The following is a 27,421-nucleotide window of genomic DNA, read 5'->3' as shown; positions in this document are numbered from 1 at the left end:
CTGTCAGCACCCAGGCTGACCCTCCTCATGCTGCTGAGAATTACGAGTGAATAGTGACAATGTGGACAGAAAATCCATAAGCCTGAGATGATGTTCACATGGGGATAGTGAGATTCATAGGAGCTTTTGGGAGTATTTCTTTTAAGCTACACAAACCTGAGGTGTGATAATTGAGAGTTACATATGGTATCTTCAAGGTTCATGCAGAACACAGTAATTCAGAGAGAAGAAGTGGGGAGAGCTGTGATGCAGAGAATTTGTTTTGCTTTATTATTATGTTTTGCTCTTTGATTTGACTGTGGTTGTGAGCTTATTGACTTCAGGTGAACCAGTGAGTTCTGCATCTAGTTTAGTACAGACTACAATTTCAAGTGTAGAATAGTAGCATAGGGATAAGCGTCTGCCTAAAAATTTTGAGGGGGCAAGGGGATAAAGACTCCTGGAACTCTTGCTGGTAATTTAGCCTTAATTAGTTTGAGATTAGCACCTATTTTTATTGAAAAAATGAAAAAAAGAAATGAAATAACGAGGCAAACATTTAAACAACTGTCAGGAATTGAGAAACTACACTGAACATGACAAGAGAATCCACATGTTGTGTGATTGATTCCATTGAGCATCTTCAATGGCCTCCTAGAATGAGAGATGAGTTTTCTGCTGTGGTCTGGCACCATCAGCTCCAAGCATTTGGATTTGCTTTTCTTACCAGCAGCTCAGATGTCTTGGACTCCAGGTTTTTTGAGACACAACAAAAAGTTGTATTTTTCCTAGCATTTATTATCATATCTTGACAAAAAGGTTTTGGAAAAACGTCAGTATAACCCAGTAGTTATGGTTGTGCAAATTGCTGATCAGGAACAGAAATGGTTATTTTGTCCAGTTGTACCATTTATAGATATATTTAAATAGTAAAGGGGGAAGAACATTGTCTTTGCCATCAAGTGGGAAGGTAGTAGTTGGTTTCTGTGTGGTACTTTTAATTGTGGAATTGCAGGATTTCCTGAAGTTATCAGTATGAACAGTTTTGAGTTCTTCAGTGCTATTTGCTATTAATGTTCTAGATGTGCTCAATGTAGAGAAAAAGCATTTAGAAATGAGGAATAACACACAGTTTCCAGACAAATCCTTCCTTACAGCTTGCTGGAAACAGGCAGAGGAAAGAAGAAAAACATCTAGACGATGTGCTGTACCAGACATTTTTAATCATTATCATCTGGATTTTCATTTTAATAATGACACCATGATATGACTCACTCAAGGAAAACAATAAACAGCCTTTTTATTGTTATAAGATTTCTCTCAGCGGGTGGCTAACCCGAAAAACTGCTTTACAGCAAAGACAGAAACAGGAGTTTAATGCCGTGCATTTAAAGAGTAAATGCTTAACTTCACCCCAAGGGAAATCTTCTTGCTATAATAATTTTCATGTCTTCCTCTTGCATAACCAGAAAACTGAAGAATACTAGAGCTGGAGAGCCCAGTTCTCTCTTAATTAGGTTTTGTTATACAGGTACAAGTTTAATAAATATAAATTGAATAAATATAAATAAAGATCTGAATAGGTCTGGAGTCTTGGGGCAGATTAACAGCAGACAAAATAGATCTGCATATTGAAAAAAACCCCACATATAATGATTTTTATTATTATTGCAAAGTGTCCAATGGTATTGTTGCCCATCCTAAGCACAGGGAAGGCTCCTGCTGCAGCCTGTGAAGATTCTCCCCCCTCTGCAGGATGCAGTGCCTGTTCCAGACTCTGGCTGTGAGCACTGCAAGCATTTCAAGAGAATACTTAGTCATGAGCAATAGGTTTGACTGATGACACCAAAAACTGCAGCCTCATGGAGCAGGGGTTTTGTAGTCAGTGGAGAGAAATAAGAGTTCAGTTAGTTTCTGACAAGGTCAGCTGAATTGTGATCTAGATGTGCCTCTCAGGAGTGCTGGGGATGGTGTATATGATGTTCAGGTGGTACAAGTCTCTGAAATTAGGTGAGATGAACCCTATTGTACAAGCTTCTCACATCCAAGCAAAGGTGAAAATTCCCATTTAGCTTGCACCTTGTAACATAAATGTAACTCACCTCAGTAGCTTCCGGAAGTTTGGGATTTTGTTTTTGTGATTTGTTGTTGTTTTTATCTATAAATTGTGTCTGGCAGGGTTGGTTGCATCTGAGTTTCTTTAGACAACTGGAAAGACTGGTCCTGGTGCAGGATATCAGTATTTTGCCCTTTGAGCTTAAGAACAAAAACAACAGAAAAAGATATTGAATAAATATGCAATATTTGAGATGGTTAAACAGTCTATTAAAACACATATGTAATGACTTATTGATTCAGGGGAGGCCAAGTGTTTTTCTAAATAAGAAAAGTATTAGACCAGAACATCTTTTCTAATTTAAGATTTGGATGCATCATGTTTCTGTAGCAAAGCATGCAGCTAGCTTTAAATAAAAGAACATATCTCTAGAAAGCAGTTTGACAGTGAAAGGAGCTCTGGCGGAAAACTCTGTTGCTGTAGGTAAAGTCACATGTACAAGAGATGGATTCTGTGTTCTCTTTTCCATCATAGCCACAACAGGAATTAAGGTAGGTGTACTTTAAAGCTTTAGCTTTTGAACACAGGTGGCAGTAGCTCCTGCTTTTGATTTGTGGGTGTCAAGAGGATGGAACCAAACTCCTTTCAGTGGTGCCCAATGACAGGATGAGGGGCAATGGGCACAGACTGAAGCACAGGAGGTTCCATCTGAATATGAGGAGAAACTTCTTTACTTTGAGGGTGCCAGAGCCCTGGAACAGGCTGCCCAGAGAGGCTGTGGAGTCTCCTTCTCTGGAGACATTCAAACCCACCTGGACACCTTCCTGTGTGATCTGCTCTGGTGAACCTGCTTTAGCAGGTGGGTTGGACTGGATGATCTCCAGAGGTCCCTTCCAACCCCAACCACTCTGTGATTCCGTGCCTTGGTTCTATGATCTACGAAAGTTAGTCTCCACTTGATGATTCAAACTGAAGCCCTGCTAAACTAAGGAATTTTTTAATAGATGAATCCGAATACACCCTCTGTGCTTAAAAAAATGTTAGCAAGAGATAACAAAGGTTTGTAAAGGTTTGGGCAGGATGAAGGGAGGGGAGAATCATCTTAAAATGTTTTTTCTGCTATACTGACTGCTCTGGTAACAAACTGCTCCTCATGCTGTTTTAGGAACTCCACAAAGGTGTTCTCCCTCTGACAATTTTGTTCAACAACTCGGAATGTGGAGGGCGGTGGCTGCGGTCCTGCCAAGGGCCAAAGTCCCCACGGGCAGGACGTGCTGCCTGCCGCCACCACAGCCAGGCAGGAGCCTCCTCCGGGGGACCCCTCGGCATCGCTGTCCAGGAGCTGCTCCGGGGGTCCGTCCCCCCCAAACGCTCAGCATGAAGCCGGGGATCCAGAGGGTGGAAGCTTTGGACGCGGGTCGTTTGGTCTGCGTGGAGTGGGAGGACGGGAGCGAGAGCCGCTACCCCTGCGTGTGGCTGAGGGACAACTGCCAGTGTCCCCACTGCTTCCTGCACTCGGCCAGGGCGCGCAAGCTGCTCTTCGAGGACCTGGATGTGAACATTGTGGCGAAAGACGTCGCTCTGCCAGACAGAAAAAAGGTATGTGGAGCAAGCTTTTGTTTGTCCTAGAGTTCCAGGTTATACTTTAGTCACAATTTGTTTATCTGCAAGCTCTGCCGTGTATCTGCAAAGCTTTTAGGAATAATCACAAGCTGGGGAATTGGGATCTTCCCACCTTTGTGTGAAACTTCATTTTATAGATGTTATGCAGAGAGCACAGAAAGACAGGCTTCGGATTTAAGAATACAATCGTGCTTTTAAAAATTCTGCTCTATGTTTCTTCATCAGCAGATGCTCAAAAGAAAGCGCAGGCATTCCCCACGGTTTTAATTACGCTTTCATGTATGTCTTTTCTCTACAAGTAGATATCTTGAAAATCAGAAAAACAAATGCCAAAGTGATGAGGACCTTAATCCGTAACAAAAATATCAGTTTATTAGCTAATATCCAAGGTTCAAAGGACTGCATCCTCGAGAAAGAATTGAAACCAAATTTGGACCCGATATTCAGAGCTGATCTAGTGTCTGTGTCTATATCTGTATCTACCCACTCTATCATTTTTTCATTAAAAAGAGAAGGCTATTGGACAAGAGGGGACAGGACCTGTTCCGCTATGAATTTTAATTATTTTTGACATATAAAAACCTAATAAATCATTTTGATTATATAGGTTTTATTAAAAAAAAATACATGCCTCCTTTGATATGCAAAATCACTTCCTTCATTTCATGGTTAAAGAAGTTTTAAATGTTAAAAATGCAGCAGTCAACCCTTTAGCAGCTGGGACAGCCCCACTGCAGGGTGAATTTGCAGAGGCTGAGCTGTGCAACAGCATGTGAATGTGAACGGGCAGAATAATGTGAAATGGGAATCTGTACCTACTGAACAGCCTTGAGAACTCAGTTGAGGGTCTGTGCTGCACTGAGCTCTTTCAGTTCATGACAAGCAAAGCCATACGCTTTTCTTTTTCAATGTATTTTTCAGGAATTACAAAACAAACTTTTAAAAATTCATTTGAAAAGGGGAAGACGTTTCAAAACTAGGAGAGGGATTTCTCTCCTAGAGTTTCTTTCTTGTCCTTTTTCTTTTTTAACAATCTGTCAGTGTTTTGGGGAGGATATTTTTGCTCTTCTCTGAGCCGTGGTGCAGCGCTCTCCCCTGTGAGATATGTGCCAGCTTCTGTGATTCTCCTCTTTCTGCTTAGCACAGCTCCCCCAGCGAAAGCAGCCCACACAAAACAGCAAATTAGGTCATGGGTTCATGCGAAAATGACTGTTTATAAAAGGTATCAGAATTTGGATGATGTTCAGGTTGGGTTTTCATTACTCATTTGCCATTATGCTAAAGGGAAGGCTCAACCATGACACTGATCTAAATATTACTTTCTGAGGATATTTTTGGGGTTGTTCTGGGTGAAGTTTTTGTAATCTTTTTGTTCTAAAATTCTCTTTTGTTTTATGTTGGAAGATCTCTATTACATGGCCTGATGAACACGCAAGCGAATATGAAGCTGAGTGGCTGAAAAAACGATGTTTCTCTGAGGAAGCCAGAGCAGAAATGCGAAAAGATTTATTTTTACCAGGTAAGAATTAAAGCCACATCTATCATGCAGGTTTCAAATGCGAGGGGTCTGACCCTGACAGTCCCGGCTCTAAGTCCCAACATGGGGACCAGGTCTACCCAGCTGGAGCAGTAGCAATTGCTCTTGGTGACCCTTTCTCACTTCTAACCTCTGGACTTGAGAACAGATCAACCAGTTGGGCTGTGTTTGCTTTCCTAAAAGCCTTTTCCTAACAGAAAGGGTTGGTAGGTCCCAAAAATGAGCCCCGTGGACCAGCAGTGGTCTATGTGACAATGCGAGTGTGCACTGCATAATTATTGATTTTTTTTTAAATTATTTTTAGAAAGATTATTTAGAATTACAAGGGAGTTATAACTGAAACATTAAGAATTCCTTTTCCTTGGCCTTCTGTTAAAAAGTAACTGTGTAATATAGCAGTGTCGAGTGCCGAAGTTCAGGTTGTGTTTGCTCTGCGTCCCCTGCTGTCTTTTGTTCATGAAGCATTTTGTACAACCAGCAGTGTTAACATTTACCCATTACAAATCACTCACCCTTTTGAGTGAGCAATTATAAACCCACCGGGTTTGTCATGATGCACATCATGGTTTCCTTGGCAGCCTTTCAGATTGTGAGCGTGAAACCTGTGAAAACTTGCAAGATTTCTGCCGCTGCTCTTGAAAGTGTTCCTGTGAGATCTGCTGTTGCAGAGCGTTGTCGATCTGTGTTCAGAGTTAAGCTTGTACTCGTTAAAACTGGCTATTACTAGAGACTGGTTGATGGTGTGAAACTCAGATCCAGGTATTGGTTTCCTCACAGCTCAGCAAAAGGCAAATCTGCAATTGGTTTATGCTCCTTTTCGGGGGGGTGTTTTTCATACTCATGAAGAAAACAATGTTTGTTTGTTTTTTCCCATGAAAGATGAGAAATGGGAAAATATGTGGCCCTAGGTATTTTCTGCATCTGAGCTTGCTTTGGCACTTTAAGGACAGCTGTAGGGGGTGGTTTATCTTTTCCAATTTCTGCAATTATTCCTTAGCTCCTATCACCCGTTCCCCAAAACAAGTGTCTTAAAATTCAGCCTTTTATATCTGGCTTAAAACTTAAGTGATGAGTAATATTTCCACTCATTTCAGTGGATCATATAACAAACTCTTCATAGTTCAGAATGGAACTTTTTTTCCTCCAGTGATATAAAAATACATGTCTATAGCTTTGGCAAGAATAAACTCCACTGTTTACTATTTTGGAGGTCTGGGCACGTTCCCAGAATGAACGTGGTGAAGATGCAAACCTCATCAGGGAAACTAGACTTGATTTCTCAGGTAGTAAGAATTTTTATTTGGAAAAATTAAGCTAGCAAGATGCATTGTAGCCTTTGGGGGGACGTAAATGAATGTAAATTGAATGTTGCTTTAATGAATGCCCAGACAAATTAGTCTAGATCTCTGTTTATGTTTATTAGCAAAAGTATCAATAACTGAGAATTCAGTATTTCAGATGTAATGCTACTTTTTCCCCCATTATGAAGCCTAACTTGCTGTCATTTGCCTTCATACACACGCATTTACACAGTGCTGACTCTCAGCATCTAAATATTATACAATTCTTGTTTTGGAGGTCAGTTCTCCCCTCTGCTACTGCTCATGTCCAGTGAAGCCATCTAGGTAAAATATACACCAAAGATATGTTTCATTCTTTGAGCAATGCTTTTCTAAATTCTGTTTTCTGTGGTAGATCTGAAGAAATATGTTTATAAAAATTATACTACATAACAGCCTGCATTAACTTGGGCTTTGTTTAGTAGCACTGTACTACTCTTCCTCATATTCCCAGAGAAGATCTGGCTTGTTTTTACAGTTTTCCCCAGCTTTTCTCAGGTTTCAGTGGCAAAAAAATGCTGCAGTAATAAAGCACATGAGTTTGCTTGCTGGCTGGTTTAAGACCTGTTTCTCATTGTGTATCAGGGTAAGTTTAGAATTGGTTCCTTCTGGTCAGTGTAGTTACACACTGCAAATTACATGCCCTTAAGTAGCTAATCATATCCCAGCAGTGTAGGGTTACAGACGGCGATGTGAAATGCCAGCTCTGCGCGCTGGTTCAACAAATACATATATGTAAGAGCAAACTTCACTGCTGACGTTATTACAGCTGTGGCTTTTTAAAAATTCTTTGTTTTTGCAAGACATTATTTGCTCTTCATGTTGCTTTTATGATGGTTTTTCATCATAATTTCTGATTAAAAAAAAATGAGATGTCAGGCATGTGTCAAACCTGGAGGTCAGATTTTCACTGTATGGTGGAAGTGACTATAAATAGCTCCATGGCAATATGTCAAGTTTTCCCTTTTAAAAACAGTGCCAGATCCTCCCCATGGGGTATGCAAAGTCCGCTGTTAGTGTCCATCGAGGCTCATTTCAACCAGCGTACAAGATACTTCCGAAAGAGCAGCAAAAGAAATGTCTTCTACTTCTCCAGTTCTGATGGCTCAAAGATACTCTTTTTTTCCCCTCCTGTGTCCTTGTGTTCTCCCCAGCAAATGTCACAGGAGCGATTTACCATCTCAACAGGACCCTGGGGAGAAAAAAAATCCCAAAATCCCAAAAAACACCCAACTAAATAATGTCACAATGATGATTAGGTGGAGAAGAAGATTCAGCAGAAGTAGTACCTGGTGCTACTTGCATAATTAATATTTTTAACTTTAGGTTAGGTTAAAGTTTTAAGCGAAGGTTAAAGGTTTCAGATGATGATGGACCTCTAAAATATGGTAATATGTTATTTTATATATATATATATATATATACATACACATATTGTATATATATTCAGATCCACCGAATTTTGAATTGGGATGTTAACAGCATCAAAGGTGCTTTCAGTTTCTCTACTAAGTCCTGAGAGATTATAAAAGGAAGAAGTTAAAACTAGTTATTTTACTAAAACAATTTATCCTGTAGTAATAATTAATAAGAGCTTATCCCATGAGTTAGGCTGCTATATACATAATTCACAATATAGCAAAAATGCATTTGGCTTTCAACAAACATTACAATACACATTGGTAGACGAGCTGAATTAAGTTAATCTATAATATCTATGCTTTCTTTCCCTTGTTACTCTTTTAGAGATGGTTTTGACCAGCACTGTCCCAGTCTGCACAGTAAATGCTGCATAATTCCAAGTGCATGTTTGCATGCATACTGTCTGCACTAACTGGGCAAAGCCCATCTTCTCATTTTGTACAAACTCTAATGTAGATGGCTTTTTATGGCTAACCTGGTGTGATTGAGAAATGGGATTCTTTCCTTTTTTTTTTTGTTTTTCCAAATTATTTTTCTGAAATGGAAAGAGGTGGCGAGTCATTAATTCTCCCAAAAGCAGTTCATTCTTACCTTTTTGAAAAGCAGGTAGATCTGGGGCATTATTAGTCCTAATGTAAATGATCAATAAATACACAAAATAGTTCTACAAGATATTTGTTTTCATCCGTTAGGAATTCTTTAGCTACATTGGTAAACATAAATATTTTTGTTTTGGCAACTGCAACTGTGCTGTGCAAGTGAGACTCAAGGCTGCCCAGCCACTAACGGCTCAATCCTATTTTTCTCACCCCTTCAGCTTTTAGAGGTTCTTTTCTTAGATTTCTACTATAGTACAAAGGAAATCATATTAACTGTGGTTACACAGTGGGAAAAAAATCACGTGCTATGCCGACATGATAAAGTAATGAAGAACATGAGTGGGATCAAGTGCTTTTCCCAGTGGGAAAGAGTATGGCCCCTGTTCTAGTGCAGGTTCTTGATAGATTTTTCAGACTGAAGGGGATGTGGATAAAAATGGGAATAAAGTTCCTGGTTTTGGGTATATGGGAGAATAACATGCCCTGTGGGGCACATGATTTCCCAAGACTTTCATTTGGACTTTAAAAAAATATTGTTAAGTGGAAGAACTTAAATATCTTTACATCATAGAATCTTTTCTTTTTTTTGGTTTTATGATGTATGCTTTCCTGTCCCTTTTCCAAAGAATTATGGACCTGATAATTTGTCAAAGTGTAAATATTGGACAGCACGTAACAGTTTCATCTGGGGGTGAGGAGAACGAAATCTTTATAAATTCTGCTTATTTTAGTGTAGAACTATTACATGTCTCTCTTCTACTACTGTTGTACTTACCTGGCTGTGATGATCTCTGGGATCGGTCAGGAGAAGTTGTTCTTCACTGCTTTTCTTACAAATGTGAATTAAAAGTAGTTTATGAGTATATGTCAGATGTAAGCGTTAAGAAATCACACCTCAGATCTATTGCAGATACTGCAATGACTGTAAGTGGCACCAATATATTTTAATTAAGCTCTAAGATCTCTCTGAATCCCCCTCCCGCCCCACCACAATTACCAAGATGTAAAGCATAGATTAAAAAGGCTCATGGAAATTCTGTGCTAAAATGATGAGGAAGTCACCATATAAGCTGGGCTTTGCAACTTACTATATGCGCCTGGTCTAAGTAACCGTCCGATCATCAGCTGCGGAAAGGTGGTATGATTGTCAGCAGCTTTATTAGCTCTTCGCTAGTAGTAAACATATTTATTATGCATACAGCCTTGAGCTGGTGTGTAAATGCTGCAAGTTTCTCCCCATTCTACACAGCTTTATTGCTGAAAATAAGTTGCTTCATTTTAGTCATTTCTGCATCTTTCTGTTCATGGAGATTATGCCTTCCTAATATTTCGAAAGGTTTACGCAGTGCTGTAAAGACAGTGGTTTGGCTTGTGCTGTAAGTATGGAAGTTTGTTCTTTGCTTATTTTTCATCATTTTCTTTGGCATATTTCATATTAAGTGCTCGTATTCATAATCTCAGCATAAAGCAATTGACCCTGTTGCACATATTTGTGAATGTCCTAAAGAAATGTGTCATCTTTAAAAAAATAGTCAAAGTGCAGCTGTAATGGTTTATCATCCAGACAGATAGATAAGCTTTGCAGAGATCTGTGTTTTATGCAACACTGTTCCTTATTTTCATCCATGACTATGGTTGAAAGGAACAGCCACATTAAATTTGCAGATGACACCAACCAGGGCTTGACTGGAAATGTGTTGAAGGACCCAGGTTACAATTCTAAATGACTTTGACAAATAGGAAAAATGATAAAAATATAAAAATGGAGGGTTTTTTTTAATGCTGGCAGGCTGGTTTGGGATCATCAAGGCAAATGTTGCTTTCAACTGAGTCCTAAGAGAAGACTTAACCTTCAGAAGAGATGGAGTTGTCCTTCTGCTCCATCTGATGGAGTTAAGGCTTCTATAGTCTGTATCTATTTTGGACACCATACATTAAAAAAGGTGACAGAGTGCCCACTGAAAATCCCTGCACATGACACATGGAATAAATGAAGTGTGGGTTAGGGGGGAAGAGAGAAGGATCCATTTGTTTCCCATATTCATGGCACAGATGTCACCATACAAATGAATGTGTACATATGTGAACAGATTTTTTTTCTTAATGCTATTCAGAATAGGTAAAAAATTCTAGCTCAGCCAAACGATAAAATATTTCAAATTAAAAAGAGGATTTTAAGACATGAAGCGAAGGCACATTTTTAATAGCAATAACTTTCCAAGCTGCACTGGACTTTTTTCTTATTCCTCTCTCAGATACCAACTGCTGCTGCGTCCCATACGTTTCCCAAGATTAGTAATACTTGGAGCTGTGCACAATGCTTTTGGCATATTTACCGCAGTGTCATTATAGAGTACATTGGCAAATGTCATGGGAGGAAGGTTATTCCTGCAGTAGCTCAAAGACTCAGCTCTTGGCTGCATCAAGATGTCACTGCAGGGCTGGGAACTTGGAGCCTTTCTTCTCTGAACCATAAGGCAGGATTTATAAGCATTTGTGGACCAGCCCGCATGATTAAAAAGAAAAACAGCCCCAAACCTCTGAGGATGTTGGCTGCACTTGTCACTGCAAGTGGAGTCATGGAACAGAACTGGAACTTTGAAGACAGAGTTTATAGCCTTCCCAGGTGGGATTTAACTATATTTACCACTTTCTGGCATTGTTTGGGTTTTGTTGTTGTTGGTTTGGTTTTGTCTTGCCTTTATTATATCTATCTATCTATAGATATATATCTATATATATTTTTTTTTTAATACAATGTAGCTAAACATCAAAAAAAAAAGCCTAAGCAGCTGCTTTGCTCGAATCATGTCTCAGTTTTAGTCTCTGCCCAGAGAGTATTAGTGAACAGTTCTGTTTCCTTGAAATTGTGCAGTCATAGCAAACCAAATGATACAGGTTAAACATCTCTTCAGTCCGCAAACAGTGTTGACTCCTGAATACACCACAGAGTCTGGAAAAGGTTAAATTCCCGGTACCTTAGTGGGATTCACATAATTGATAGTTTTCACACAGAGAAAAGATTTCTCTGGCAGGTTACTTACAGAAGCATTTTGTATTTGGCTTTTGTGTCCCTCAACTCCATGGAGCTGGAGCTGTGAGGCCAGATGTCTCCACTGCAGGGATCTGGCTGGGAGGAAGAGCAGATGAGTTGATGTTCCTTGGATGTTCTCCACAGGGTGGGTGTAATATGTTATACCAAAATTAAGGATGGTCCCAGACAGGTATGCTGAGTGTGCGCTGGTTTGCAGTGCTGTGGCAAAGCAGGTGTTTGCAACAAAAGCCAAAACCACCCCAAAACCCCAACACCGCAACCCATGTCGACTGGCTGCAGAAGGTAGAACTTGTAGCAAGCACAGTGGGAAGTGGGAATTTGAACAAGAGGACTTGACTTGGGGAAGCCTGGGGCTCCTGAGGTTGCAGTTAAATTCCAGGTGTGTATATTTATTTCCCAAAGTGGGGAAAACCCATTGATATATTCTGTGAAATATCAACATTCCACTATACCTTGTTTTATGTAAGGAAGATCAGGAAAAAAAAATATTAGCAAGAAAGACTAAGAAGGAAAAGTTGAAACATAATATTCCATTTATTTTCACACAGTTTTTTACCTTCACCAACACTGAGGCTTAAATATGTTTTTCCAAATTATATTCTTGGCAGTTCATGCAGCATACCTAAAACCATTTTAATTTCATAACTTGTAATAGAGAAAAAGGAAAACATTCATATTTTATTTTTTCCCCATCATTCGAGTGTGTGAAAGGCTGTCTATTGAGTTAAACACACTGGAGCAGTGAGTAGCAGGCCATGGAGTGGTCTCAAAAAGGAATTTAATGAGGTGAGATTATGTCCCTCCTCCAGGACTGTGCTTTTTAAATTTTGTGAACATGTTGTGAAATTCAGCAGCTTGTCAATCATACTACAGCTTCTTTGAAACACAGAGTAGAGCATAGAAGATGGTCTATGTGGATAGCTTATATTTGGGTATGTGCTTTGTGTTTCTTGGACAGTCTCTAACTCGCCTTAGCCAAAGGGGAGAGGAATACTAGTGGCTGGAAATTTGCAGACTTTGCAACTCCTGAAAAAGTGTTGTAATTATGTAGTGTCTGGGTTTTCTCTTTTTATGAGTATGTTGCATTTTGTACTTGCTACATATATCTAGAGAGAGGGGGACAAAAACGCCAAACCTGGCCCTTTTCATCCCTTTGAAGTGCAGCACGTCCCTCAGTCACCAGCTGAAATCCTTCAGAGCTCCCATTCTGAAAGCTGCTTGGAATATGTAATAGTTTTCATTGATCCTGCATGTTGAAGGGATCTTGGAATAAAAGAAAGATATAAGGGTTTGAAAAATGATACCATCTACGTTTTTCAAATGTTTGTGGTCTCAGTTCTAGTACATAATCTCTTTGATTGATGATTGGACAAGTTAACTGAATATTAGCTAAAATGCCAAGTTAGCTAGATGTGATTTAAACAAAACTATTATTCTATGGAATAGACCTTTTCGTGCTTTACTGTGCACTCCCTAAAGAACGAGCAACTTCAGCCCAAATACATCAAAACAAGGGAAACCAGTTATGTCTTTACTATAAGAATAAGAGCTCTGACTCAGCATTTAAAAGAATGCTTGACTTAAAACTAATGTTTAGTGTTTTGCGAAAAAGACTAGAATCAGTGCAGAAGTTATGCAAAAGGAAATTTTGTCCTGTTTACCTATCACTGTGCAGTGGTTTTGGTTTGAATGTGTATGTATGTTTATTTCTGCGTACACACCAGTAAACTGGCAAATTAATAAGATTTTACAAGGGGAAATTAAAGAGAAGAGAGCAATGAGGCAGATAGTGTTGTATTTGGGGAATATAAATCTGAAATAGATCTTTGGTACAGGAGAGAAATGCTCTCCTTTGCATCTTCCTGAAGTAAGATAAATGCTCACAAAAAATCTGCAGATAAAAAGGAATGACACCATCCTGCAAAATTTAACATAACTGGGTATTTCATGAAGACAAATCTACAAAAGAAAACTGATTGGTTACTTATGCAATTGATGTAGTTATTCTGCTTCTAAACTGTTATAGTGATGTTTGTCTCCTGTTCCTTCATCAGGAATATATTATATTCATTGTTATCTATCCATACAATGATACCTCTGAGAGAGATCTTGGGTTGTTCCATGCTACTTTACCTTAGACAAGAAACTTCCAAAGTAGTCTTAGTTTCATATTTTCACTCTTGTGGTTCACCAGTACAGACGGTAAAAGGACTCAGCTCATTTCTGATGCACTGAGAACAAAAATTCCCCTTCAAATGATCTATTAAACTTCTGATTTAAAATTTGGTAATTGATACATTTTGTTGAATTTCATCACAAAGATCACTTGTTATCCATACAAACTCAGGGACCCAGTTTCAGGTGGCAGACTGAAGGTATATTCACAAACGCAGAGAAATCACATTAACTAACTTCATACTTTGTGTCCTGAGCTTTGATGCTGAAACAAAGTGCTTGATTCTCTATTTCTTTCCTTTCAGAACGCCAGTACTGGGGCTCAGACCTGCAGCTTCCCAAAATACCTTTTGAAGAAATCATGTTGAATGATGAAAGTGCATACAAGTGGCTGTGCACGTTAAAGAAAGTGGGAATTGTGCTGCTAACAGGAGCTGCTACTAGGCAAGGAGAACTGGTTAAACTTGGCAACAGGATTGGGTTTCTGCGTCTCACTTTCTATGGGTAAGGGTTTTTTTTAATATCCTTGCTATGTAATCACCTCTAATGTATGTCACCTCAGCTCACTGGACCTATTTTGTGCATTAATTTATTAAAACAAGGTGAAATTTATTCTTCTCTGCATGTTAGAAAATGTGGTGCCAATTAATATTCTGATTGCTTTGCTGTCACAGGCAGGGTATGTAAAGAGCAGCAGCTACAATATTAACTGCTGAGAGTAGGAAAAATGCCAGAAAACAGATGATGTCAAATAAGAAGATAACCACAATATAGCTGTATTTATCCATACCATGGCAGAAAATTAAAAAACCTTCTAATGCAGTCCCCTTCGGAATAGAGGAAGTTGTGTGTACTGAAACTTTTTCTTAGCCTGATTTTGAGTCATGGAAATAGATAAAACTTAGACAATGTTGTGTGTCACATCACTGAGAAGATGGGCAGAAAACCCATTTCTCTGCTTTCAACTGAGTCTGCTCTGAAAGCCACAACCAGGCCCAGCAAACATTTATTTTAAGACGGCTTTTTTGCAAAAAATAAGAGCCCAACCTGCAGGAGATCAAGCAGGAACTTGTAAATCATCCTTTTGATGCCAAGAGGTGGTAAACTGAATGTCTGCCTCCTCAAGCACCTACTAGGTGAGTAAATAAATGATGATGGTGGCTCATGTCTTGCTGGGCTGTGTCAGTGACCTCCATCTAGCTAAGTAAAGGAGCAGAGTTATTAGTTCCTTTAGTTATTAGTATTGTCCTGTCCCTCACCCATAACTGTTGGTATTTTTTTTACACTGTATATCAAAAAACCTATTATTTGGATATGTACTTATCCTTAAAAAAATAATAATTCACAAAAATACATGGTAGCATTTAAACATAGTTGTGATTTCTTGGTGCCTGAATAGCCATCAAACCCAGAACTTTCAGGGCTTCCCATCTGAAAAACTTTCTTCTCCCCCATAATAGAATAAATAGAATAAAAATTGTGGCACTTGAATTTACCTCCAGTTCAGAGAAAAAGCAAGCAAACCATATGGGCAATAAGCAGTGTATCCTCCTTTGTTTAAAAGAGAAAACCAAAAACCCTCTAAATAAATGGAAGTGGGAAAAAAAAATCCAACCATAGCCAGAAAGACCATGTTCTCTCAGGATTGCAAGTCAGAAGGAAAGATTTTCAGCCTCCTAACCCTTCTGTGTGAAGGCACATATGAGCTCTGCTGGAATATGCAATGAGGTGAGGTTGGTAAAAGCAGCACTGTGACACCAGGAGATATATATCTTATATAATATATACTATCATATATAATATATATGATAGTATAATATAGTATAGTATAATATACTATACTATAATATCTAATATAATATAGTGTAGTATAATATAGTATAGTATAATAATATAGTCATATCATATCATATCATAATCTCAGAATCTGAATTGTGGGGAGTTTAAGGTGAGAAATACATCCCCAAAAAAGCTGCAGGCTTTTAGGTTTAGCGAACAATTTCTAAGAGGCACAGAAGCAGCTATTGTGATAGACCAGCAGCTTCTAGCAGTGTTTAAGTTGCTTCTGACTCGATCTCTGTCTTTCATTTTTGTTTCATTTATGTTGAAAATCAACCTGTTCATCCACAATTTTTCTCCAGACTTCAAATCAGGAAAGTTGGCTCAAAATATCCTCTAGAAATTGGCAGCAACTGAAATGAACCTATAAAGTGTATTATAGACCAGCCTGTGAGAATGGCATTTTAAAATATCTTTTTTATAATTGTCTTTCAAAAAGAGAGGATGGAGAGAATAACTGCTTTAAAATAGCATTAATATTATGAAGGGTTTTTTTGGTCAGTTTCAGCAGCCGTAATAAACATTTGTAAAACATTATAGGGAATAATGTATAAATGTGCTGGGGTCTTTAAGATAATGCACTTCCATTAAGGTGCAGTTTCTACTTTCTGCTTACTGTGCCAGAAGGAAAAGTGGTTTTCAAAGTTAACTGGGATTCAGTCAGGTTAATCCTACTGGAATAAATGGGAGCAGGACTCTTGGAAACCTCATCCAGTGCTACAAAACATTTTCTACCACTTAAAGCATTTCTAATGTCAAACACTTCTATGTTGGGCAGTCTACTATGGTCTCAGTTTAAAACTTGCATCAGTTTGAAAATATTACTGCTTTCTACTTCTGTGTTGATGTGATCTTAAAAACAGATATGAGGAAATTCTTAGGGGTATCCAATCCTGATCATATCTAAGAATGTTTCACAGCTTTCCTCGGTATCTTAAGGATGAAAGGTTTTTTTCTGTTTGTATCCAGACAGCTGCATAAGCATTTTGAGTTAGGAATGAATACAGCCAGCCCCAGATAACAACAAAAAAATGTTGCTTCTTGGTTAAAGCAAACCACTAAAAGAAAATATTTATCTCCAAAATACCTCAGGGAAGGGGGGAAAAGGCCAAACCAAAACCAACAACAACCCCTTCATCATACACCATGGATTTGTGCTTGGGTTACAACAGAACCTTTAGTTGTTTCCCGAAGTTTCAGGGATGAGGAACTGGATATAGATGTATTTCCTAGATTCTAAAATGATCTTTAAATCCTCTAGACTAATGTTCTTGATGTGGCAGCCCACTGTGTTTCACCTATTGTCCATCTGCTGAGCCCTGTAGCATGTTTTTCATTCAGAAGTTTTTGATATTTAACTCCACAGCATTGTAAGATAAAATCTACCGCTCTATCTATCAGCTCTTCATCCTCCTTGCTATTTAAAATTGCTGCCAAGCATCTCTTTGAAACCATCTGCAACATCCAGCTTGTGACAACTGCTATGTTTGAGAGAGACTGAAAATTCCCTCACTGTATAAATGTACATTAACTGCCAGGATATACTTTCCTTGTCTAAGTTCAGCTAACAAGAGATTCAGACCACCCTAAGGAGACTTGCCAGTTTATCAGTTGTGTTATCAGAGTTTTTTTTTGTATGCAGGGTTTTGTGTATACGTTTTGGGGTTTTTTTACAGTTAAAAAAGTTAGTTTTGTCCCTCACTGACTCTTCCCTAATATGATTGTAAACAGTAATAATTGTTGTATGTTTCACCTTGTTTAAAGTCAGCTTGAATTTATGTTTACTCTCTTTAAAGATGGTTTCAATACAAGCAATTTGTCAGGATGAATTCTGAGTCTTTGAGGTGTATATATATCTATATATATAGATATAGATATATATGTATACACATTTAACAGTGCTTTCATACATCCTCCTACCTATTAATATTCTGTACAAGATCAAGGTTGAAATGTGGTCTTAACACACACTATTTGAACAAATAACAGTTAGAGCTCCTTTCACTTTTTAATTTACTATTTACTAGTACAGATTTACTATTGGTATTGATTGAACCTTATTTTTATGTTTCCTTAAGTATTAAGGTTCACAATAAAGTGGCAATTAAAGGCTGTAAGTCTCTCTGCTTTTCCAAAAGCAATTTGCTATAATAATCCATGTATTGTTTAGGTTGTAAAAAGAGGGTCTCAACGCTGTAGTAATTTTCCCAATTGACTACAAATTCTGCATTTAAAAGAAAACATCATAGTTCAAATATTTAGTTTGTTTTTCTCTTTTTATTTTCTTTTTAAACACAGCTGTAGTGTTTGACAGTCTTGAAGTCTGGTGTACATCATCCCAATTGAGTCACCATGGTTAGATTTGCCCAAATTGCCCATAATATGCTCCTGTGTATGATTAGGTTGATTTTGCAATATTAAATTAGAATCTGAAGAGAATAAGTTCAAAGAGAGCCTGACAACCAAAGACCAGTTTTGCAGACTAGTCTGGATTTCAGGTAACAAAAACCAGTTCCGCCATGGGGTGAAGTCAATAAGCTACGTACAGACCATCTGCTGCAGTGCAAATGGAAAGGCAGAGTTGTAAAAGGGGTAGGATGTGTATGATACAATGTGCATATTAGCAGAGCCAAGACTTCCAGGGGAAGGACCAAAATCGTTGAACACACTTTTCTTTTTCAGAGTATGTTGCCAAGTTGCAAGGAGAGAAATTAACTGTAAGCACACAGGCAGGCTGCTCTGGAGCTCAGAGCCAGACTCAGTGAGCTGATTTGGGGCCAGTGTGCTATTCCTTACCTCCTGGCTTTCATTTCCCTGGTTCATACATGGTTTATCTGTCTCCAAGATGCGCCGTGAGGATGCTTTTGCTAAGACTGTACAGGAAAGCCATATCTATTCAAACATAATACTCACAGTAATAGAAAGGCAAATTTCCAGAATTGTACAGCATAATTATGCACAATTAGATTGGATATTAGGAAACATTTCTTCACGGAAAGGGTTGTCAGGCATTGGAACAGGCTGCCCAGGGCAGTGGTGGAGTCACCATCCCTGGAGGGGTTTAAAAGGCATTTAGACGAGGTTCTTAGGGACATGGGTGAGTGCCAGAGTTGGGTTATGGTTGGACTCGATGATCCTGAGGGTCTCTTCCAACCAAAATGATTCTATGATTCTATTCTATTCTATGCTGCCAAGCTGGTGTGCAAGATGAAGGATGCTGTCGGCCATTGAGGAGTTCTGGTAGTGGATGAAATCTATAGGAAACATTTTACAAAACCATGATCTGTTTGCATGTGTGTTTTACAGACCCCTGCATGGTTTGACACTGCTCCTGAGCATCATCCTAGTGCACCCTAAGATGGAGTTGGTTTAGCTTTTGCCTCTCTTTAAGAGGGTTTTCTTTAATTACAAAGAGTGTAAACAGAAAGTTGGATTGCAAAATACTAAACCTGTTTAAAGGAGATGCTCTCTGTTTTACTGCACTACTGACTCCCTGGGCACATGCACGTATGTTGCAGCCTGACACCTTCTGCAATGCCCAGCTGCTTTCATCACCATACTAGTGAAATTCATAATTCTGCTTTTAAATAATTATTTTATTTTTAAATAAATGACTCTATAGATCATGGGTTTTTTTCCGAAGATCCCTGTGCAAAAAAAATAATAATAATAGGGATGGAGGAATTCCTCAAATACTGGAAAATACAAGCAGTATCATGCATAAACTTCGTATTGTTATGTGTTAAGAAATTATCCATAAGGTATTTTTTAAAAATACAATCACAAAACTCATTTCAAATGTTTTAGTACAGATGTGGTTGAAGTGGTAACAGGCTAAACACATCAGAAAATAGTTAGAGAACTGTATTCAAACAGCTTAATAACCCAGTGTTTGTTAAATGTGTAATTCATCATGTGAAGTCTTGAAAAAGACTAATGTTTTTAGCTTCTTTTTGGAGATCTACGAGGAGTTTTTAAAGTGTTTTATAAGGAACAGGCTTCTTATCTTTTTACTGTGTATAGCTGCAACCCAGTTTAAAATATTAGGAAAGAGAAAAGCCATCTTTCCCTAATAGTGTCTTTTCTCCTAATTTAGCCTGTTCCATTTTCAGATACAGTTACTGTAGTGCCCTGTCTTGGTGCTCCTATATATTTGTCGCAGTAGCAGATACTCCATTCACTTTTCAGTCTTAACAACAGACTTACAGCAACATTTTACAGTCCATCTCTTCACCTCTAAAACAGAAGCTCATTTCTTACTGGCATCCAATTCTGAGGTGCCTTTTACAACTGTAATAAAATAATAACTTTGAGTAATTCCCTTGCTATTTCGCTAGCAGCCAAATACAAGACCTACCAAATATTATAAATAAAAGGCTAAATTTGGAATGGGCAAGCTTGCCAAATAAAGCATTACCTCAACAGGGCCATGAATTTTAAACTGAAATGTAACTGTAATGAATAGAACTCTGACAAATGGAAAAACAAAAACCTTTTTCTCGTCTAGATGTCTGCTTGGTACATGCTTCAGCTGCAAGAGAAGGACATGGGTCCCATACTTCTCATGAATGAGACTCAGATTGTTTACAAAAAAGCACAAGATCAGATGATTCAAGTGTGGCTTCAGTTCCTAGTGCAGCGATTTTGCAAGGATAAGGATGGAACAGACAGACCAGTTTTCTGTCCAGGGAGACGGAGCTCACGTTGCTTCTTAATGCAAAAAAATTGCTACACCTGCCTGGTGCCAAATTTCCTGCTCTGTCAAAGAGCCTGAGGAATTGATGCTGAAATCTGACCCTAATTACTAAACCATAAACCATTCCAAATCGCTTCACTCTCCCCAACAGCCGAGAGTCCTCTGACATTACCCACGTTTTCTTTATTTGTTTCTCATGCACTCTCCCCATGATTTATACTTCAGATCAGCTGAGACTTTGACAAAGTAAGGTTGATTTTCACACATTTAGCACCAAGTTCCCTATTAGCATCGATTTGCCTGTTTACTCATCCCTGACTTCAAACCAATAGCTTGAGCTTTGACCGAAGCTCCTTGCATGGACGGAAGGTTCCCAGGAACCAGCTCCCCTTGCAAAGCCCAGAAAACACTGACTGCTTTTGCAAAACCTCACAACGATAAGGTACTACCATTCCAGCAATTTTATATATTCATTTAAAAGAGACAACTAAAATGTGCTAAATTGTTTTAGAAATATCAAGTGACACTGGAGCCTTTTAAATTAAAGATACACAGTGAACCTCACCACCTTCCACACTAATGACAAGGATGATATAATGTGCTGTTTGGCTACAGAACTGGGAACGACCAAAGTGTGGTTGAAGTTATCACACTTGAGCATTGAAGTCATGTACAGACAAATAAGTGCTGTACCAAATAACAAAAATTACTTTTCCCAGGCAGTTAAACACATTTGCACATATTCCCCATTTTTTTCACCCTCTAACAATTCCAGAAATTTAGTTTTAGCATTTTGCATAGTTCCTATACTAAATACTACTTCTAGAACAAAAGTATTTGTATATTATATATATAAATCATTTCGGTCTGCACATTCTTCAACCTGCTTTCTCTTTAAACTATTACTAAGTTGTAACACTAGACGCACACCGTCTGAAACATAATATATTTGGTGTATAGTATTTCACAAGGGAAAATGAGTTTCATATTTTCTTTTAAATCAATTTTGCTCCCGTGATAACATGGGCTGCGTATGGCAACTTAGACTTTTCCAGACAGATGTCTGGACATACAACGTGTATCTGCTGAGGACTGTCTTGAATCATGTGAACTGTCTACAAAAAAAGGTTTGGTTCTTGCTCTTAAATTCTCCTGCATGGCATGTTGCTCAAAACAGACTTTGGTTGTGTTGCAATGTGTTGTCTTCATAATACAATTAAGGGGGGGATTATTTCACAGTTATCAATAAACTTTCCTACTGAATTTTGTCAAGTTTTAAGACACAAACTATGTAACAAAATAAATGGGCATACTTCTCAGAAAGAGCATCAGAGAACGGGAAGAAGTCACAAAGTTTTTCACCAAGACATTTTCCTTTAGTGGCAAGCCTTAAGATTATAGGAAAGATTCCCCCTGCAAAGGAGACTCTGTATTTTCCAAGATCATAAAGCTTTAAAAATAATGGGAAAAAATTACACTGCCTTTAACAATTTCATACTTCACTGACAATGTGCTCTACCTGGCAGGGAAAAATGGAAAGTTGAGAAAAATAAATGGGACAACTTCCACTCTCTTATTTCTGATGCCTCAGAATTAAGATGATGATTTATCCCAGCAAATACCTCTTGGTTAATTAGTGTCTTGAATCTAAAGACTGCTGAAATAAGCCCCTTTGCTGGGGTGAGGGGACACCGCTAAATCATTGTTTCCTTATAATTTTGTAATACTGGGGTGTTCAAAGATGGAATGACTCTTCTGTGTTTTCACAGTTTCAGTGTGCACTGACTGGCTGTTTTAACACGTGTTTCTCTTTTCCCTTTCATTATAAAGACCAACCTGGCAAGTGCAAGACAAAGCAGATGCTAACAACGTGGCTTATACAACCGGGAAACTATGTTTTCACACTGATTACCCTGTTCTGCAGCATCCACCTGGGGTAAGGTCAACCTGCTTTCTCACAGCACAAAATGGGAAAGGGAAATGTTCCTGTCATCACACAAAATATGGTTAGTGTTCAGCAAATCGGAATTTTGTCTTAAAAGAGACATATAAAAAAATAACAATCAATTAATCTGCATATAGTAATCTATATACACATGGCTATGCAATATATATATATATATATATATATAAAATGATGTAACTTCTGCGTAAGAAGTGCACTATATGCCATAATTTTTATATGGAAAGTATTGAGAATTTTACCATATGAGAAAGCATTAAGGTTCTGTATGTACTTTTGATACTGTCTTCATTATATTGAAGAAGTTGGATGTCTACCTGCTGTAGTCAAGCTGTGACATTTTAGGACACATTTATTCACCTCAGGAGGAGAACATGTAATAGAAGAAATATTATTAAGATGTCGATTTCTCTGAATAGATTTAAGTTAGATACTTTTCATCCCTCCACAGTAGACAAAAAAGGGGCATTCTGCAAAGCTGGACAACAACCATAGTGAATATGTTTTCATCTAGTCCCTGGCATATCAAAGCCTAATTCACATAATTCACCAGAGAACTGGAAACTAGTAGAAACACGTAAAAATGAAGATAGATCAACCTGGAAAAGTTTGTAAGCTTCATACCTAAAACATCCCCTTCTAATATTCTGCAGTACTTTGTATCAGTTGTTTCTATAATTAAATAAAAAGGCAACGTGATTTATTCACAAGTAAGTGCCAAAGATTTCACACTAGCATCACCAATTAAAATCATTTAGATGCTGTTCACTAATGTGGAGCAAGAATGGAACAGGGCTTCATTAATAGAGAGCAGATGTGAATTAATTCACTGTCTTGTCTATGCCAAAGTGCACACTTTGCTACGGAATATTAGAAAAAGAGCATAACCTTTTTCATTCAAATGTCCTTGTAAGAAATGAAAGTATTAAAGCACATTGGATTATTTTATAACATTATCCTGAATGTTTAGTCTCAGTGTTCGACACCACAAAAGGGGAAGGCAAACACTGTTACAATGGGTGTATTTGTGCCATTGGGCTGAGATGAAGTTACACTCTGTGTGATGCTGGGCTCTCTGCTGCCATGGGGAGTTTTACTGCCCAGATTTACACTGGTGCAACCAAGAGCCCAGTTTAGACTTTCCGCTCCATCTTACACCTTGGCAATTTCACTGTGAAGTTAAATGAAACTCTCTTAATCCTACTTTATGATAGAGACACTGGGCTGGTTGCCTTCCACAAGAGCCACCTTATCCCTCTGCGAGCAGATAGTTCACAGCAGGTTTTGTTTCTGCAAGAGAAAACTAATCCTCCTTGTTGAGATAAGACCGCAATGCATTTAAAATTATAGGACTGCTGCAAAGAGGGACTGAAAGACACAAGACCAGAGCTTTGCAGTTGAATCACAGGTTGCAGCCGTTAAAAGGTATCCCAAAAATGGGATGGATTTATGAACATGCTACTTTAATTTTCTGCCTGTGTGACAGCACTGTGAAGCTGCACTAATAGGAACTCAGTCTTTCACTGAAAACCAAAACAACAAACACCACAACAACACACACACAAAAACCCACAAACCAACCAGCAAAAAGATATGAGGGAGCTGATACTAATGACCTGTTAAATACTCAAGCTAATTCTTCTCATAATGAGATGTTAATTCATTACAGGTTCAGTTTCTCCACTGTATAAAGCAAACAGCTGCAGGGGGTGAAAGTGAAGTTGTAGATGGATTTCACGTAGCCAACAAGCTGAAGAAACAAAATCCTCAGGCGTATCAGATCCTGTCCTCTACTGCTGTAGACTATACAGATGTTGGAGTCGACTACTGTGATTTTGCTGTGCAATGTAAACAAAGGATTATAGAGTGAGTAGTTTCAACAACATGGAAATATAAAATCCCTGTTGTACACTGGGTTATGTGTTGGTAGGAGAAGGTCTGCTCCTGCCACCTTGTGGAGAAGCACTGATTTAACGTGGTCTATAGTTATTTTGGGGTTTTTTTTTTAATTATTTTTGTATTTTGGCAGGGGTGGTTGTGGTGGTAGTTTTTGTCTCTGTTTTTGTTATTGTGTTTGGCTTTGTTTTGTTTGTCCAGTGGATGACTCGTTGTGTACTTTGTACCACCACAGCATAGTTTTCCCTGTTTGGTCTTCCCACACACCATTTAGAAGTGGGATAATTAGAGCAACTCCCGGGTACAAACACAGGTTAACAGCAGCTCTGTCTGTCACTAAATTCCAGCCAATGTACAGCTGTACCGTGCCAAAGAGAGGTCATCATTTGAAGCATTTATATTACAAACTATACACTACAAATATATCAAATGCCAATGTCCATAATCTCTTCTGAATTTAAAGTTTATGATTCTACAAATAAAGAGCAAGGAAGAAATATTTTTAAGCAAATTAAGCGTCCACACTTTCTCCCGATTATCTCTTTTCCTAGTCAGGCTTAATTATCAAAATCCAACTCAATAACAGTTTGAATTTCATTTATAGAAATGTACTGAAATTTCAGCAGGAGAGTTCAGTTGTTTAACCATGTTAAAATGTTTCAGTAACAACATAATACATTCCTTTTCCTTCTGTTTCACAGTGTGGATTCCAGAGGAGAAGCAGTTCGCATCAATTATAATAATGCAACAAGAGACACAGTGTTTGACATACCAGCTGAAAAAGTGAGGCCTTTTTATGCCGCCCTAAAGGAATTTAATGATTTATTAAACAGTGCAGAGCATAAGTTTACTTTCAAGCTGAAACCAGGTCAGTAAGTTGCTTCTCCTCACAATCATTTTTCACATGTTTTTCCTAACAGTCAAAACACTTGAGCATTGTTAAGCACTGAGTGGAAATTTCAGTCCTTCTATCACTTATTTGTGCTGCATCCTTACATTAATCTCGTAGATTTATTTTGCCATTGTTACACTATTAAAACAAAAACGGGGGAAATAGAGTTCACCTATTGATAAGTCCAGTGTATCTTTGTATTACACCAAAACCCCATCCCACGTAGGAAATTGTGAAGGGCGCTGCTGCTGGGCTGCTTTATCTGGTTGACTTATGCAAGACAGCTGGAGGCAGATTTGCAGAAGCGCAAAGGGCTCTAAACCTCAGTTCATGCTGTACAGAGCTGTGTTTTCAACATAAAACACGCTGCAAAAATGCCCTCCACTCTTTAAAAGTCAGTCTGTGCGTATATTTAACTACTTTGGCCTTAATATCTGTTCTTTCATTTCCTAATATAGAAAATAAAGATACGAATAGCCTCTCATCTCTCAAGAGATGTCGCAAAAGTAAATTCATTAGTGTATCTGACTGCCTCGTGTACTGTGATGCTAGTGTCTTTAAAATGTCTATGAGGAAATTAATCTCTCTCTATTGGGAACATGCAATGAAATAATTTGTAAGAGCACATAATAAATGGTAAAGCAAAGTACCTCACACTACATTAGTGCCCTCCAACACATCAATTAAGGCATCAAAATGGTGGTACAGGGGAGGGGGAGAAGGAAAGAAGGAATATAAGGTGATCTGATTAGAGATTTATCACAGAGGTGCTACACAAGGGAAAAAAAATGTAAATGGCGTGCTAGCCTTAATTACACGATTTCCTAACTTTCAATGGCTTGACTTTGTTCTCGTAAAATTCTGTTAACAGAGAGAATAATGCAGGATGTCTTTAGCAAAAATAGTACCAGACTGATCAAATTAAAATCATCTTAGTGGCTTTTACCCTTTTTATCCTCCCTATGGGTTTGCTGTGGTCACATTTCCCCTTAAGTCCTGCTTTTCTCAGCATGGACTTCCTTACTGCTCTGCTTTTTAACTCCTGGTTATACAAGAAGCAGAGGCAGAAAGGGACCTGCCCTCTCTGGTTGAGGATGACCAACTAAATTAAACTTACCATGTCATCGCTGTGTATCTCCAGCTGAGCTACTTGAAACTATTGCTCCCTGACTATTGCTCACAGAGAAATTTTATGTAAGAAATGATGTATCAGTTTTTTAATAGGAAGGTATAAACATTTGAGGAATGGATGGTTTAGATGAACAATAAAGATAAACCGAGCCTTTCAAATCCTGTTTTGGGTAGAAATGATTGACCAAAAAGAGTTCCCATTTGAAAGATGTTCAGTGCACTTGTGTTTGCTCTTGCAAAGATGTTCTCAGAGTTGGTCGGCTGTTGACATTTGTAGACAAGTGACTTGTAGATATGACAATCACAGACCAGCATCTGCTCTATCATTATTGATACCCTCTGCTACAGACTGAAATAAGAAAACATAACGTAGATCACCAATGCACATCCAAAACATGATAGTTCTTAGCCTAGCACACTCTCAGGACTACCACATCAAAGAGAAAAAGTACATGATTAACATCATTTTCTGCAATGGCAATGCAAGGGAATTTATATTAGTAGTTGCTTAAGAGTAATCATGCTACACTCTTGGCATTAAGATGAGGAATATTAATTTTCCAGAACATAAAAGCATAAATGACACCTACATCTCTATGCAAAGCTGCCATAAATCAATTACCTAAAGGCAATTTAATTCAAGATTCTTGGTACACCAACACAGAGACAGAATTCTGTATGATCAACAAGATGAATGGGAAAACTATATTTCTAAGACCACGTGTCATCATCTAATGATTCTTTTGGTGCAACCTCTTTCTAGGAGACATAGTGACATTTGATAACTGGCGTGTGCTTCACGGTCGCCAAAGCTACCAGTCGGGATCGGAAGTGACTCGTCACCTGGAAGGTGCCTACGCGGACTGGGACGTGGTCATGTCCAGGCTCCGGCTCCTCAGGAAGAACGTCCTGAATAGGGACTGAACTTTCTTCTAACCAGAATGAGCAAAACCTAGATTGTCTAACCTCAAAAACAAACAAAACAACAACCAACCAAGCAACCAAGTTTTCTTTTCAGAAACTAACATAATTAATTTATTTTTGAGTTCCATAAGCTAAGGAACCTGTTGTTCATTACAATTTAAGATTTACCCTTGCCCTGGTCTTTGAATCTATAAAATGCATTGCTACCTCTGTCAGTTCATTTGCCTTTTAACAAAGTGGCTTGAAAGGTTATCGTTTAACTGGACTGACGGGGTTTTGCAAAGCCTTCCTTTG

The 27,421-nt window shown here is 38.3% G+C and overlaps 1 protein-coding gene across 1 annotated transcript; it reads left to right on the top strand.

Annotated features, from left to right (window-relative positions):
- Nucleotides 1-3,250: 3,250 nt before the first annotated feature.
- On the top strand, nt 3,251-27,127 carry BBOX1 (gamma-butyrobetaine hydroxylase 1; the record flags this gene model as incomplete). Its single annotated transcript, XM_080345223.1, has 7 exons — nt 3,251-3,634; nt 5,063-5,177; nt 14,092-14,290; nt 22,152-22,257; nt 23,954-24,150; nt 24,882-25,048; nt 26,967-27,127. The coding sequence occupies 7 exons, from the start codon at nt 3,251-3,253 to the stop codon at nt 27,125-27,127; spliced, it is 1,329 nt and encodes a 442-aa protein (XP_080201349.1).
- Nucleotides 27,128-27,421: the final 294 nt, after the last annotated feature.

Source organism: Nesoenas mayeri (assembly GCF_963082525.1).
Source record: "Nesoenas mayeri genome assembly, chromosome: 5".
NCBI lineage: Eukaryota > Metazoa > Chordata > Aves > Columbiformes > Columbidae > Nesoenas > Nesoenas mayeri.
This window is presented reverse-complemented; position numbering and strand designations above follow the sequence as displayed.